We start from the raw sequence: 15,315 nt of genomic DNA, 5'->3' as shown, positions 1-15,315 counted from the left end.
TTCAATCAAACAAAATCGGCCCATGTTGACTTTTTTTCATAATTGTACAATGATTAACAAATGGTAACAAATTAAATAAATACTTGAATGACAACATCCTGGTCTTCTCACCTGGACAGAGTTGACCACCTCAGCGTTGGTGTTGAGCATGCCTTGCCAGATCCTGGACAGATCCCTCAGGTTGAAGATGTAGTGAAACTTTGCAGGAGTTGGAAGCATCTTGACCTTGGTCAACTGCCAGAGATGGCGGGTCAGAGACACCAAGCGAGGGACGGTGCTCCTTACCTCAGCAGTGAAACCACGGCGTGCACAGAAGTGGCCCTCACCAATCACACCTTCATTGTGGGGTTGATGGTGGGACAGTTATTAAAATAAAGGTGGAAATATGATCAATTCATTTGCATCAACAAATAAGTGTAAGACAGAGACAATACAGTAATGGCAAAGACAATACATTATAACGCATCATTTATCAATACATTACAGTAGCATTAAATAGGAAAAACATTCTCCTAATGGATCTTTGAATTCTGTTTTTTATCCCTTCAGTCTACAATAACTAGCATTTTGGTTAGTAGGCACTGTAATAATATGAATCTTGAGTACACGGTGATAACGATTCCACTGCACTTTTACTCACCGAATATTTTATCAATGGAAACATTAGAGGGCAGGGTGCAGTTAAAGATGGAGAACTGCCTTTTCAGTCTCTGAGGGATGTCATTTCTGCCTCCTCCTGGATGGATCATAGCTGCCAGAAACTGAACGTCCACAATATTGGTGAACTCTCCGGGTTTCTCCAGATTATAGAACCCATTTTGCTCCATCAGCTGCCTGACAATCTCATTTGTCACCTAAAATGAAAGGCAAAAAGAGTAAGCTTGAATCCAGAGGTGGATTATTGAGAAGGAATTCATGTTGCTTATGTCAGTTCTTTAAAGTTTACCGATTAATCAGGTAACCAATATGTGCAATATTAAGTCATATAAAATTCGATAAATGTATTACTTTAATAAATTTCCATGGGATTCAAGGTCAAAATAACTCAGCTTTGAATGTGTGCTTCATTCAGATATATATAAAAAACATTTAAATTATTTGAATGAACTGTTCTTAAAATGATTGCTCACCTGGTCTCCCCATTCGTTGATGACAGGCATGTTTATATCATCGATAAAAATGGACATTTTCTTCCCAGCAGGGGGTCCATAAGTGGATCCCATCCTCTTATCCACATAGCTCTCTACTGACCTCTACAAGGAAAAACAGACGGCGCAAAAACAAATGTAAACATATGTGGAGATGAGCTTGAGGGAGAGAAGAAAACAAAAGACAGATAGATCTCGGGTAAATCTAATTTTCAGTGAAGACATGAACAGGGAGGAAACTGTCATGTCATGTGCTGATCTCAGGCCTGCACATGATTGATCAGAACAGACACCATAAATATTACTGCATCATTTAATTATAATAGACATCAAGTATGCATATAGAACCTCCTCCTGACAAAACTGCAAAGACTAAGACAGGAAGCTGTTTACTTATTGAGAGGAGAGTTAACAGCAGTTCTACTTTACCTGGAACATGAGTGGTGTGGTGGCAGACGAGAAGTTGAGGCTCTTGCCCACGTGGGTCTCGGGATCATACTTCGACATGTAGCCCTTGATGATGACAGTCTTGGCTGTTCCCTGCTCTCCTATTAGCAAAACAGCCTAAAGAAATATGCACATTATTCATTGTTTTATCATTATGATGATAAGCTTGGGATTTAAACCGTTGGAAAAAATAGTTTGTTGTGGCCTGCTCTTAAATCTTATCGAGCATCTTTTGAGCATTACCAAACTTTTTTTCATAGCTGGGGCATACAGAGGACTAAATGCATTAAAAACAAGTTGAGACAGAAGCCTCGAGAAAGCAAAGAAGACACAGAGAGAAATAGGATAAGAAATAGAAAAGTGTTAACCAAAGCCGATTGCATGTTTGGTATTAAAAGAATGAAACTGTTTCTTTTAGTCAGCTTAAAGAAATCATTTGTTTCACTATATTAGTCAAAGATAAGTGCTAACTGTTTATTTTTGCTAATGAAAACAAATTATTATGTTCTGATTCATCTGTCGAAACAATGTTAGCCTATAAGGCTGGCTTGTGTTGAGAAACAAATTAAAAATCTTATCAAGGAAAACAAAAGCTGAGAAATGAATGTCTACAGTCTATTGGATATTAGGTTCAATCAGTTCGTAAAGTACAGAAATATTTGTTTTTCTTTTACATTTTTGTTCTCACTTCAGGTCCATCAGCCTCTGAACAAAGCAAATAATATCAACTCAATAAAATACATCTATAGAAGCTTCAAAATGAATGAAAGTAAGAAGAATCTGACCTGCATGCAACTACCTTTTTATAAACACAGCAGCATACAGAGGTTTCCCATTCTCCACTTGTGGCATTATGAATTAGAATGACTCTCACACACACATACATACATAAACACAGACAGGCTCTATGAAAAATATCATGTGGTGATGCATTTGATGGGCTTTTGAGCAGAGTATCGACCACATTATTTTAATACAGAGGAGCCGTTCTGCATCCAGACATACTGCCATGTTATCGATCTGAAGGTTGTGCAAGTCTGTGTCCACTCAGCTGCATCGATGCAATAAATGAAGCATTATACACTGAACAGAGAGAGGATTAAATTGGCGCCATCCTTTCCAAAACCCTTATCATAAGCTTTCAAGACCCTATAAAGCGGGACGTGTGTAAACTTAATGTTCTGTTAGACACCTCCCTTTAGTGTCATCTGTTACTTGATACATGAGGAATGTTTCAATCCATAAAACATATCAATACATCAGGTGACATATTTGCTTTATATTACTTCATACCAAGTGAGTAAATGTGAGTTTTAAGGATCCACGATATGAATGCAGCTTTTATTTTTTGACTGGCACCACACATGCACTGTAAATAGATATTAAACAGGTTAACATAACGTTTGTTAGCTTTTCTTTCAGCTGCTCACCTTGCCCTGCTTGGCGATGGTCTGAATCAGGAAATCTGTTCTAACATTGTCCACATTGGGGACCAAGATGGAACTGTACTCTGGGGTGATTTCAGAGGGGTAAACGTACTCCTCCACTCTGGTGTTCCAGTGGACCCACAGACCTGGATGAATAATGGATGTAGAAGAATGAATAAATCTCAATTCATTGAAAAGTTAAAATCAGAATCAGAAATACTTTATTAATCCCAGAGGAAATTTAGGGAAACAGCAGTACAAAATATGACATACCCAAGATGTCATACACATGAAGTTCTTTCACATATTGACAAAAAATACATTTACTCCCCTAAGTACAACATACAGCTGAATTCTACTGCTTGCTAAGGAACAGCCTTGATACTCCCTGGCATTTTATTTACAGGTAAACATCTGTTTACCAACGTATGCATACCATCTGCTGTGACGTGGTAGTCGAACATGGTGTCCTCACTCTCTGGAGGAATGTTTGGCAGATTCAGACAGACGCTGCTGTTCCCTCTGAGCCAGACCTCCATCTTTCTGCGGTCATCTAATTCAAGCAAGGCACCAGTGCTCCACATCAGGGCAAAGACATACAGCCGCTCCAAATGCTCTCTGGACAAATCCCCCCACTGGTCCTGTAATGTAAAAACCTCATTGCAGATCAAGTACTCTTTAAGAAAAACACTCAAAGCTTGAGAAATATACACACAGTACATCAGAGGCTTCACTGAAAAAAAATACACACTACTGTAATTAAGAGTAGAAAATATTTTACAATAACACAAAAATAGTAGTGTAAGTGGTCCTTATGAAAACAAGGTGAAATAGGAACAAAACCAACAATAATGAATGTTAGTTTTTTCTATGTTTACTGAATTAGGTGTAATAAGGGTGTATAAAGCTCTGCTGGTGGTTTCAATCTGGCTCTTCTTTTAACATTCAACAAGAGATAATACCTCAGTAGTCTTTTTTTGGTAGAAGGTGAAAAAGCTTGTTGTATTCCTCCACTAATCTATGCAGTACTGACCTTACATCTATTTGATAGATTATGTGGCTAATACTTAAGTTGATCCCTTTGCAGACTATTTGGGGCTTATAGATCAGTGAATGATTGTAGCCTTACCTTTGGTGGTATAAGTCCCTGAAGCATGTTAATGCACTGCATGATGACAAAGGCCTCTAGCATGTCCATCTTGAACTCCAGTGACTGCACACTGAAGTGGTAGAGCTCAGGGAAAGAAGATGAGAAGAGTTCCCTGAGCACCTCCGCCTCTTGAGGGGAGCGTTTTATCAACCAGGCCTGAGAACAACAACCAGAACATGGAAGTGAGGTTCAATACGTGACATTAGTTGTGAGTAATACACAGTGTGTGTTTTGTTGGGCAATTTGTGTGTGCTTTACTTTCAGATACAGCAGAAATGTTCTCCAATTTTAGTTTACAGAACACAATTTGTCTTGGAGGGAAAACTAGTCACAACTAAATTTGTCCAGTCTTTCAGCCATTTTTGATTTAGATAAAAAGAATGCTGGATAGTGTATCACATGTTACATTGTTTAGTGCAATTAAGTGCCTACAACAAATGTACTCTGCGGGGGTACGGTACTTGGATCGCACTCAGCTGAACAGTGTTTCTTAGCTTATGGCAACCCGAGGCAACGAGCCACAAATAAAATGATCATATAACAGTACAACAAAGCTAAATCAGATTTAGAAAGTTCAGATTTGAACTTAAGAAATAATATTATAATTAAAAAAGCATTATGTGTTTTACAATAAAGCCAACAGCGCTTCAATTTAGCTTGGTACTTAACTTTAACATTGACAACATTAGACATATTTATACTTTAATGCATGTCCTAGAATGTAATTTTGTTATTTCTGTCTTTTTCCATCTGTATTGATATGTTTGAAAATGAAAGGTAGTTAATGTTAATGTTGCAGATTTATTTGATCAATGACTATTAAAAAAAAAAAGAAGAAACTTCGGCTGTAATTCTAGCGAGGACACCCTGTGGTAAGTCATCAGAGGGCGTCCCAGCAACAACTTTGATTTTGCAATGTACATGCTTAATGACACAATTGGTTCTCAAACATTTTGGGGAAAAACAAAAAATAAATTTAGTTTTTCATTAAGTCCATTCACCTCAAGTATTGGACTCCAGCTGAGAACGGATGAGCTCATGAACACCATGCCATTGCGAGAGACGGTTGCTGGAGAGGCGTTGTCAATGTTATGTGGCTCAAAAACCACTTTACAGTTGGGAGCCATGGGTATACGGTCTCCATTTGCCAGAGTAAGAGTTCTGTTATCGTCCAATACAGAATTCAGGTTTTCTATCCAAATGGCATCGACAGGTCCATCCAGGACTATCCAGATGTGCTCTCCTGAGGGATAAAAAAGTGCCTCTGTTTGTTATCTAGGATAACAATATGATACAATGAATAACCTAGTGCGTACACTCAGAATTTACACACCTGGAGGATGATTAATCGCACTTAAAATTTGTAATCGTTACACAGCCCTACTATAGACATTGTTCCTCCTCTCTGAAAAAAAGCACCAAACACCATGGTGGTACAACATAGCCAAAGATATAGGGGAATTTGAATATAAATTAGATTCAAAAACAAACCCAATACAGTCTACTTTGGACTCTGGGAAAACTCTATTTATCAAAGAAATAAATAGAGCACGGATGTTAATCATTAATAAATGAGATGAATCCTGCTGTGAAATGAATGTGTATGTTTGGAGTGATGCAGATGTTTAAAGTTACTCTGTGATCACTAATATAAAATCTCACATCTTTAACCAAAGGACACACCGTGTGGACCGAGTCAAAATAATTTATCAAGGATAAATTGGATCGCTTTCATGAGCCATGACACACATTTCAACATAGAAGTCAGAAGAACAGATCAGGCTTGGGATGCTTTTGATGTGGTAAATCCCCAGGAAAGTACAGTTTTGCACGAGGGAACATTTTGGTCGTTATATAACACTTCCCTCTGTCACGACTCCACATCATGGACTTCTCTAAATGGGGTTTTTATCAACTCAAGGCAACAAGCTGCTTGGTGAATGGGACCAACAGTAAGCAGCAGTAAAAGGCAATCAATAAACATACTTATGTCACAAAGATATGCTGAATAGCATGAAAACATATACTGAACATATACGATGCATATCTTGACACATGAAAGCAAACAGATGTAATGTATATTCATAAATGCACTTCTTTATGAAGTATGTAGGATTAGCACCAAGTAGAAAGATAAAACAGCTTTTGGTGCTACTTTGAACTATTGATGCAATTATGTCCCTTGATATTTAGAGTTCTCTTCAATATTATCACATACCAGTTCTCCCAAAGATCCAACGGAAAAGAGAAGGCTAAAGGTTACGGAGTTCTAATGAATCATCTGAGGAATAGATTCTCAACTGAGCAGGGATCCCTCTTACTTCCTCTCTACTGACACAGGAAATGCTGTAAGGATACATGTTGACACCTTTATTTCTCATTAAAAGCTTTTACACCTGTGCTAAGATTCCTACGGGCTGTACATGTTGTATTTAAAAATATTTAGATGAATCCCAAACCATGCATTTAAAACAGCATACTTTAAATATTCATTTTAGCAAATAACACACATTATTTTCCAAAACATTTTATTATACATGAGTTATAATACTCTAGAATAAATGATTATTATCATCACCTATAGTTTTGCTTTTTTTGACATAAGCTCAGATCATCTATAAATATAAAACCATTGTTGGTCGAACATATTTTCTCACCTTTCTTTGCTCTCAGTGTTTTCCTCCAAAGTGTAGAGAAGATGCCATCAGTCCAGTCATTTGTGGCCACGTCCAGTCTACCAAACATCTGAGGGGCTGTGATGGCTTTGGGGTTCATGCGCATCTCTTTGTGAGGCTGACCACACTCTGAGAGAAAAAAAACCCAAAGATTTGTAAGGTGTCACTTCAAGCCTAAAGGGCGTTGTGGCTTTCAGACACAGATACTAAAGTTTGACAAGTTTGTGTCTCTTTCCTTGAACGTGGATCTCTAAAACATGCACAAAGTCTTACCTGTCATAGCTCTCATTAGTGTGTGTATACAAGTCGTCTTTCCGGCCCCACTCGGCCCCAGGGCCATCATGCCGTGTCGTACCCTCTGTGTCTCAAACAGCTGGATGACTTTCAGCTTCCAGGGGGGGTGGCTGATCAGTCCTGCATCCTCAACCTGTGCGATGATAGTTTGCACATGTTTAGGTTAAGAAGTATAGTTACTGGGAGGAGTTTATTTTATGGTTATTAACACAGACTGCAAACACAACTAATGCTTCTTGACCTAAAAGAGCGATTAAGATCATCAGCAACTAGATTGATTATTTCTATGAAGTTTCTTGAATGCATGTAACTACTGCCACCAGGAAGGTACAGTATGAGCGAGCTGCCTAAATATCCTGTATTTACAATTTTCCTTGGCAAAGATTGACAAAGACTGATGTGCTCGGCTGTTAAAAGAAAGCAGTAAGAGTTTATTTGTCAGCAAATCCAGCCCACTCATGTCAAGGACACAATCTGCAAAGACGTGCTGTAGGGTCACAGGGCTCATCAAAATTGTCAAAACCCTGGAGTTCCTAACAGGAGATTTAACTGTACAAAGCATATTATTACATTATTGCATTGACATAATCACATCAAGGTTGTCATTACAGCAGGGACAACGGTACACAGCCCACAACGCACAAAAACAACAGTGCTGTGATTTAAACAACTATTGCATCACTTACTTTCTATTGTCTTTGCACTGTGTGTGCAGGGTAGGCCCTTGACACATAATAAATGACATTATTTGTTTCCCTCTGGGCTTGGTATAGTAAAGCATTTAAGAGTGACATGATAGATACAGCGGTCCCACAGTTCATTAGTCATCTGCCCGATTCATTTATCGCCATTTACTTTTTCCTCAGTCCTCCTTCGCTCTCTCCCTCTCTCCCTCTACTCCTCCATTCCTTCTTTGTCTTACCTTCATTGTCCCTGCCATCACACTCTCCCTTAAAAATGTAGACACACTCAGGTCTCACTCCCTCCTACCTGTCTGTCGATGGCAGCCTCGAGTTCAGGGTAGCCGGCTTTATCGAGTTGGATACCGGGGAAGAGATCCTCAATCAAGCTCAGGAAGAGCGGCTCATCTTCATCGATCTAACAAACATATAAGAAAACAAACACACAGACGCAAGTTGTTCACAATCCCAAGGACGATTCATCATAATCTTTGGTATTCCAGTCGGAATGTTTGTATTTGTTATTAAGTAAGTCAGAGTCATTTTGTATTTGGATTTAATGCTCATGAAAATGTGAAAAAACCTATTGTTCAATTTGAGGAGTGTCATTTAGATGGTGTTGTGTCATATTTTGTGTTCCAGACTGACCAGTTTAGATAAGTTCATGTCTCTCAGGACCCTCATAACGATGGTGGACTCTGTGTCAGTGGGGTTGGCTCGTTTAGCTGCGCCCAGTGTTCGCAGCACTGAGAGGATGTTTCGTAGGCCAAAGTCATAGTGAACCTGTGAACAATCACAAATAGCATTTTATTTACCAGACAACTGGATTAAACAGCTCTTTATCTCGCAGTATCCGCTTACGGTTTAAAACCTCTTATTAATACACAGGTATATTAATTATACTTCACAGCAGATTAAATAACATTTACAAGTGACATACATATCATTTAGCTGAAACAAAAACTGATCAGAATTGTATATAAAATGTCATGTTATACAAAGTGATACCTCGACACTGGGATTCATTAAGCAGCAAGCGATAATATTGACTTCATATCTAGGAGCAAAGGCTCTGGGGACTGAACAAAAAGGTCCAGGTAAATGATTTAATCTTCATCAAGCTTTCATTAATTCTTGATCTAGGAAAATGTCTGTCAAAGGGAATTGCACTGTGAACAATATGGATATATCCTCATAAAACCCTACAAATAATACAGATAAGGTAAAGTATGTTGTAGACCATGGCAATTATAAATGTAAGCTGCATTTTCAATGTGTACTTGTATTAAAGCATGTCCTTTATTTGATGTTAATACTGTATAACCCCAGAGACTTACTTCAAGGTTAAGTGACCAAAAGTTTGGTGTTTCTTATTATATAGTAGTGTTAATGTAAGTGCACAGAATCATTTTGGTCCGTATTTAAGATTTTTTTCATTGTTGCAGCTTTGCATTATGTGTGCCGCATGCCACCCAGTAATGCAAATGAATCAAATACAGACTATATGATATATATATATAAGATTGAGAGAAGTAACATACCAGACAAATCTTTGTGTACATATTTGTATAAATGTGACAGAATAGATTTAAGATTTAATTTGTCTTGAGTTCCTTTTACCTGTTTGGAGAGTTGCTCCTCACATAGCTTATAAAGAGTAAAGAACTTGCGGGCCAGCTCCATGTTGTCTATAAACCCACAACTGGCCAGTTTGACCCTGATGATTATCTGACGGTCAGGAACCATCATTGCCACTGAGCGGAAGTTTATCTTCAGGTTCTCAGGAAGCTCCTGGCGACCTGCATAGCCTGGATTCTGATTTTATAAAAAAAGAAGAAAATTGGTCTTTATTTGAAACAGGCAATGCAGTAGATATAATTTGATGTTCAAAAACATAGAACATTGAGATTGCAGATCACAAGAGGGACAAAAAAAAATAAAACATGTAATACAAAAGAGAATATATAGAACCACTTTAATACATACGTTCTTAAAGGAGGTTGATTTAGAGATGTACCAGAAATCATTTGTATTCCATCTGAACAATTCATGTCATGTACGAGCTTTGTATTTGATCTTAATGACTATACACAAAGTCAAATACACAAAACCTTAAGCTCATACTGGCACATCATTAAGGTTGATAGAAAGCACTCTCTTGCAGCTAGTTCCATCCCTACGGACACAGCTCAGACCCTCCTCTCTACAAAGCCTGCCTTTGATTTAATGCCTGGATAAATATGTGCAAACACAGACACACACACACACACACACACACACACACACACACACACACACTAGAAGGAACAGAGAGAAAGATCTCTGACCCCGCTTCCCATATGGGAGAATGATTATAACACTGTTCTCTGTTTAATGACTTGCCTTGGGATAGCAACTATACCAAGGAGATGAAGTAATCCAACTATTACTGTATGAAGATTATGATAATGAACACAGGCTAATATTATAAAGAAGAGGTGGGCCCTTGTGTTTGATATATTAAACAAACGCCTCGTGAAAGAAGACACGGTCTGGCAGATTCGTTTTAGCCATCTTGATTCAATGTTATTAACTTGTTTTTTATTACATGATTTATTGAATGCTATCCTAACAATGGAACAAGTTTTTTTTGTTAAAATATAAAAATACACTTCATGATATAAACCCAGGAGCTTAAAATAGAAATTCCTATGAAGTCCAAATAACTCTAAGTACACTCACTTAGGTTTATACCATCTAATAACTAAAAAAAAAATCAAATGGTGACAAAAGACAAGAAGTTCAGTAAAACAAAAATAATATTATTAATCTACATTTGAAAAATAAGAAATAATAATAATGTCTCACTGACCATGGTGAGAAAGATGCCAAACTCTGGGTTCATGTCCACATTGTCTCCATCAGTAAAGACAAAGTTTTTGCGCCGTTCTTTCTTGCAAGTGAGAACTATCGCAATCTGTTGTGCTGCCACCGACAAAACTGGGAGGTCAATGCGGTTGAACTCGTCAAAACAGCCCCAAGATCCAGACTGAGCCAGACCTAGACGACAAACACATGCAACTTAATTACCCAACTGCAAATAAATGTGCCTTACATTCAGGAAATATCATTTTCTCTGCTTTGTCTAGTTCTAATCCATCAAAAATACGGATCTGTGATCCTTATAGTTAACGCCAAACTCTTTAAGCTGCTCAGAAAACTCTGCCTTTTAAGTGCTCTTACCCTTTACATTTCCCGGTGCTGCTTTATTTGCTAACATAACAGAGGAACCAGTTTGCTTTGTGAATCTTACCTTTGAATATTCTTCCCAGGCCTCTGAAGTCCATCTGGTCAGAGCAATTAAAGACTACAACATACTTTCCGAGACAGCGGCCCATGTCCTTGGTGGTCTCTGTCTTGCCTGAAAACATAATGCAGTTTTGTCACATAGCAAAGTTTGGTCTGACAATTTTGATTGTGACGGATATTAAATGGATTCCTTAACCTAAACCATTTCAAAAACTCTACTTCAGTTTCCAGCTACACCTTCACTCAACCAATTGACCACTAGTATAATGTCTACAGTCCTGACTTTGTGATTTGATCGAACTATGACACTCAATAACTATTTATAAGACACATTGTTCCTCAATTAAACACTAAGCCTTGGACTTACCTGTTCCTGCAGGACCGGCAGGTGCTCCCCCCATACTCATACCCAGAGCCTGTGCTAGGGTGATGTAGCACCTGGCCAAACATAAACAAAGAGTTAAAAAATTCCCTTCCCAACTTGTCGTAGTACATTTTGCTCACAATTCATCACACAATAAAACTAAAAGGATATGATCTCCACAGGACGTTGGAGGTCAGACACTGCTAAAAAACACTAACCAGAGGCTGGTTAGGATTCAGCGTCTTTACCAAGGACTTCAACATAAAGGATGACAAACACCGGGACCCGCTCCATGGCCTCTGGATTAACTGCCTGGCCAGCCTCAGGTCAAATATCATGGTGAAAATGTGTGCAACAAATGTTGTTTCCCTCAGTGAATGTAGAAAAAACCATAGCACAGTTTTTTTTGCTTTTTTTTTACACAATCTCTGAAAAAGGATTGCTTTCTTATCAGTTTCCCTTCTCATGTACCCCCAGCTCCATCTTTACTTATTATGAAATCAGCTGCAGTTGGAGGGACGATGAAGGTCAGAGAATGCGATAGGCTAGGAGTAAAGACATTGAGTGATAACAAGGCAAAAACATGGGGACTGAATAGACAGAATCAAATACCGTTTCAGACAGGGAAAGTAGGCGGCGAGAATATCAGAGCTGTTTTGGCGCCTCAGGCCATAAGGACGGCGTGCCACTTCTTTGGAGAGCTGCAGTCTGATGTCTGCTAGAATCCCCCTCACTGCTGCTGTCTCTTCTGATCTCTCTCTCTCCTTGTCTCTCTTTTTTTTTTTTTATCTCTTGGTCCTCTCATATAGCCCTCTCCATAGTCTAACACTGGCTGTTGTTGGACCTTTGCCTTCCTCCTTCAGTCTGCTTCTCTTTCCCTGTCTCGGCAGTCACTTCTTCTTTCATTAACCAAAGTCAGGGCCTTCCTGTAAAGAGTGCCTCCTCAGATCGTATTTCTTCTGTCCCTAATCCACTGCCCTCTCTCTGGAAGTGATTGGGATAAACATGACCATAATATGAACAAAATAAATGACCAGAATGTATCTTCTTCAGCAGTTTTAGAAGATACATTGTTGGTGCTTCAAGCATTAATTCGCTTTTCTTATGATGTTTAAAAACTCCTTACTAGTGTTGACTGCATCAAGACGAAGAGCATGTGATTGTATCATTGAAGTGCTGAACACACAGTGTACAATTGTTGAATAGACCATAAGGTCACTTTTTTTGTAGGTTGTATTGACCTTGTTCAAGCTGTGCAATTCAAATGTTTGAAACCTCAACCTTTCAATCGTCTCATTGTTAATGGTTACTAGTTTGTTGCATGTACATTTTTGACATATTTCAGATGGCTAGGAGGTAAAAGGCACAGGCAGACCTGGTTGAAGTGCCATACACTTCATTGGCACTTTAGACAGCTTCCTTCTGGATGCCAATACCGACTGATCAAGATGAGAAGCCTGCTAGAGAGCCATTTGAGCTTTAAAAAAAAGAACCTCCTCTTAAGTTATGTGAAACATAGTCTCCTGTTTTTTTTAAGGAAACCTATAAAACTAAAAAATGAATCAAAGTCAGCGCCTCCTTGATCATCATCATAGTATGACTGAAGAAAGCTGGAGTCAAATCAACTATGACAAAATTAACTCAGTCTTCGACAGTGTGAAGGCAGGTTGGTGATTTAAAAAAAAATGTTTTTAAATGTTTTTTTGCTGTGTGTGTGTGTGTGTGTGTGTGTGTGTGTGTGTGTGTGTGTGTGTGTGTGTGTGTGTGTGTGTGTGTGCCCTCTACCTGTCTGTCAAAGGCGTAATGACAAGCCTTTCAGTGCAGCCCAAGAATTCATTCTGGTAGACAAAGCCCACATCTGTGATGTTAATGATCATCTTATCCGAGTCCTCGTTGAAGTAGAAACGACACTGCTTCAGCCACTCAAAGTCGTTGGGGCTTTTGACATGGAGCCGGCACTGGAGGGAGAGACGGGGCGGGGGGGGGGGGGGGGGATTGGTGAGAAGCAGATAGGAAAAAAGAAGAGAACAGAAAAGCAGTGGTGAGTAGAGAAACAGAGGGGGGAAGGACCATGATAAAAGATGGAAGGAGGGGGATAGAGATGGAGAGTGAAGAATAGGAAATCGAAGGGCACCATTTACGAGGTGATGTGGGGTTAGACATAAAAGGAGAAAGAAAGAAGGATGAAGCGTTAGAAGGGCAAGATGTATGAGTGGGCATTAGGTGACAGGAAGGTTGCATTAAAAACGGTGGAAGTAGAGGGAGAGGATGAAAAAGGATATGGTTGAGAGGGCATGCAAAGAAAATGAGGTGGAAGAAACATCAAGGAAGTGGTGAAAAGAGGAAACAGAATGAGGAGGGTGATGAGTTAAAAGATGAAAAACAAAGAGTAGGATAATGTAAGAAGAGGAAATAAGTGGGGAAAGAGGAGAGGCAAAAAATGAGGAGAAACAGTGGGGGGAAAAGAAGAAAGGTGATGTGGAAAGAAAGAAGTTGTTTACACATGATTTGTGAGAGTGAGATATGATAGGGAAGAATAAATGAAAAGAGTAGGACAGGATAAAGAATTAAATGAAGAAAAAAACACGTTGAAAAGGAGTTTCTTCACACCTGTTCTATTCACCTCTGACCCCAGTCAGGCAATTAGCTCTGCGAGGAGAAACTTCAAAAACAGTCCTTTCTCTATTTCTAAATATCATTCAGCTGCACATGTTAATACTTTGAAGATCTTAAAAGATACTGTATAACTGACTCTTTGTGACATACACAAAAAGGTATTATAACAGCTCATCACCAGTGGACCCGGTATCAAAAGCAGTTTTAACAAAAAGTAAGCCTTCTTTTGCTGTAGATTCTGATGTGAAAAAAATTAATAAACTGAATTTGTAAAGACCTTGATTGAATGGTCCAATTGAATTCAGTATGCCGAGCCATAATTCAAAACCCCTATCCCTACCTTGTGTAAATTGGGAAGAAAAAATAGATGATTTGCAAAACATTAAAAACCCAATTTGATGGAAAAAAGCACAAAAACAAAAACAAGAACAGTTGAAACTGAAGTCACTGTTTTTGGTAAACAATATGCCCAGATAGATTTTAATGCTGACAACATGAAGTTGTGACAGTGACAGGAAAGAGACTGGAAAAGTTGTGAAATTAAGCTGGGGGGGGGATTCACCACTCTGTGAAAGAATTTGCTGGCAAATAGTGCAACAGTAATGTTTCTTCATGTAAAGAATCTGGGATTTCATCATCAAAAGTTAATAATATTAAAAGATTAAGAGAATCTCTGTACCAAAATCAATATTGACATCATGGCTCCATAATGAAGAAGTCAATGGGAGTCAAAAAACGTCTTGCATCTCTTCACAATCTGTTTTCATTACATTTTACACAAAGTCCCGACGTTTTAGGGAAGTCGAGTTGTAACTATGCAAAAATGTTTTAAAATCGATACTATGCTCACCAAGTCATCAAATATATCCCTCTGGTGGACATGGATGGTGATGAGGGTCTCGTACTTTGTCCTCTCTACGGTCCCCAGGTCTCTTGTGGTCATGTCAATCAGTGTGTTGAGCAGATCCAGGAACAGCTGGTTGGTTTTGGCCATAATGCGCCGATCATACTTGGCATTGTTCAGAGCCTCCTCAGAGTCCCTTGTCCATATCATCTGAATACCTAGCAAGCCCACCTGGATCAAGGACAATGATATTTTGTTATCACATAACTGAAAAACAAAGAAGCTTTATGAAGCAAATCCATGTTAAAATCATCACTTTTTCTGCTTCCCTGGACAAAGAATCAAAGCTGAGAATTAGAACAATCAAGTTAACTCAAATAAA

At 38.7% G+C, this 15,315-nt stretch overlaps 1 protein-coding gene across 1 annotated transcript in view; it reads right to left on the bottom strand.

Annotated features, from left to right (window-relative positions):
- The window catches only part of dnah5 (dynein, axonemal, heavy chain 5), an 87,713-nt gene that overhangs the window by 45,466 nt on the left and 26,932 nt on the right, over positions 1–15,315 (bottom strand). The window contains exons 39-56 of the mRNA XM_065958146.1: positions 14,940–15,164; positions 13,259–13,431; positions 11,477–11,547; positions 11,114–11,221; positions 10,673–10,860; positions 9,442–9,636; positions 8,470–8,604; positions 8,132–8,239; positions 7,121–7,274; positions 6,830–6,976; positions 5,174–5,415; positions 4,152–4,328; positions 3,459–3,663; positions 3,026–3,168; positions 1,578–1,712; positions 1,131–1,253; positions 641–854; positions 112–335 (exon numbers count right to left, since the gene is read on the bottom strand). Of these exons, the coding sequence (XP_065814218.1) occupies positions 112–335; positions 641–854; positions 1,131–1,253; positions 1,578–1,712; positions 3,026–3,168; positions 3,459–3,663; positions 4,152–4,328; positions 5,174–5,415; positions 6,830–6,976; positions 7,121–7,274; positions 8,132–8,239; positions 8,470–8,604; positions 9,442–9,636; positions 10,673–10,860; positions 11,114–11,221; positions 11,477–11,547; positions 13,259–13,431; positions 14,940–15,164 (2,967 nt within the window). The remainder of the gene's footprint in view (positions 1–111; positions 336–640; positions 855–1,130; positions 1,254–1,577; positions 1,713–3,025; positions 3,169–3,458; positions 3,664–4,151; positions 4,329–5,173; positions 5,416–6,829; positions 6,977–7,120; positions 7,275–8,131; positions 8,240–8,469; positions 8,605–9,441; positions 9,637–10,672; positions 10,861–11,113; positions 11,222–11,476; positions 11,548–13,258; positions 13,432–14,939; positions 15,165–15,315) is intronic.

This window comes from Labrus bergylta, chromosome 8 (assembly GCF_963930695.1).
Source record: "Labrus bergylta chromosome 8, fLabBer1.1, whole genome shotgun sequence".
Lineage (NCBI taxonomy): Eukaryota > Metazoa > Chordata > Actinopteri > Labriformes > Labridae > Labrus > Labrus bergylta.
Note: the sequence above shows the minus strand (reverse complement) of the source record. Positions and strands in the feature narration are given on the sequence as shown.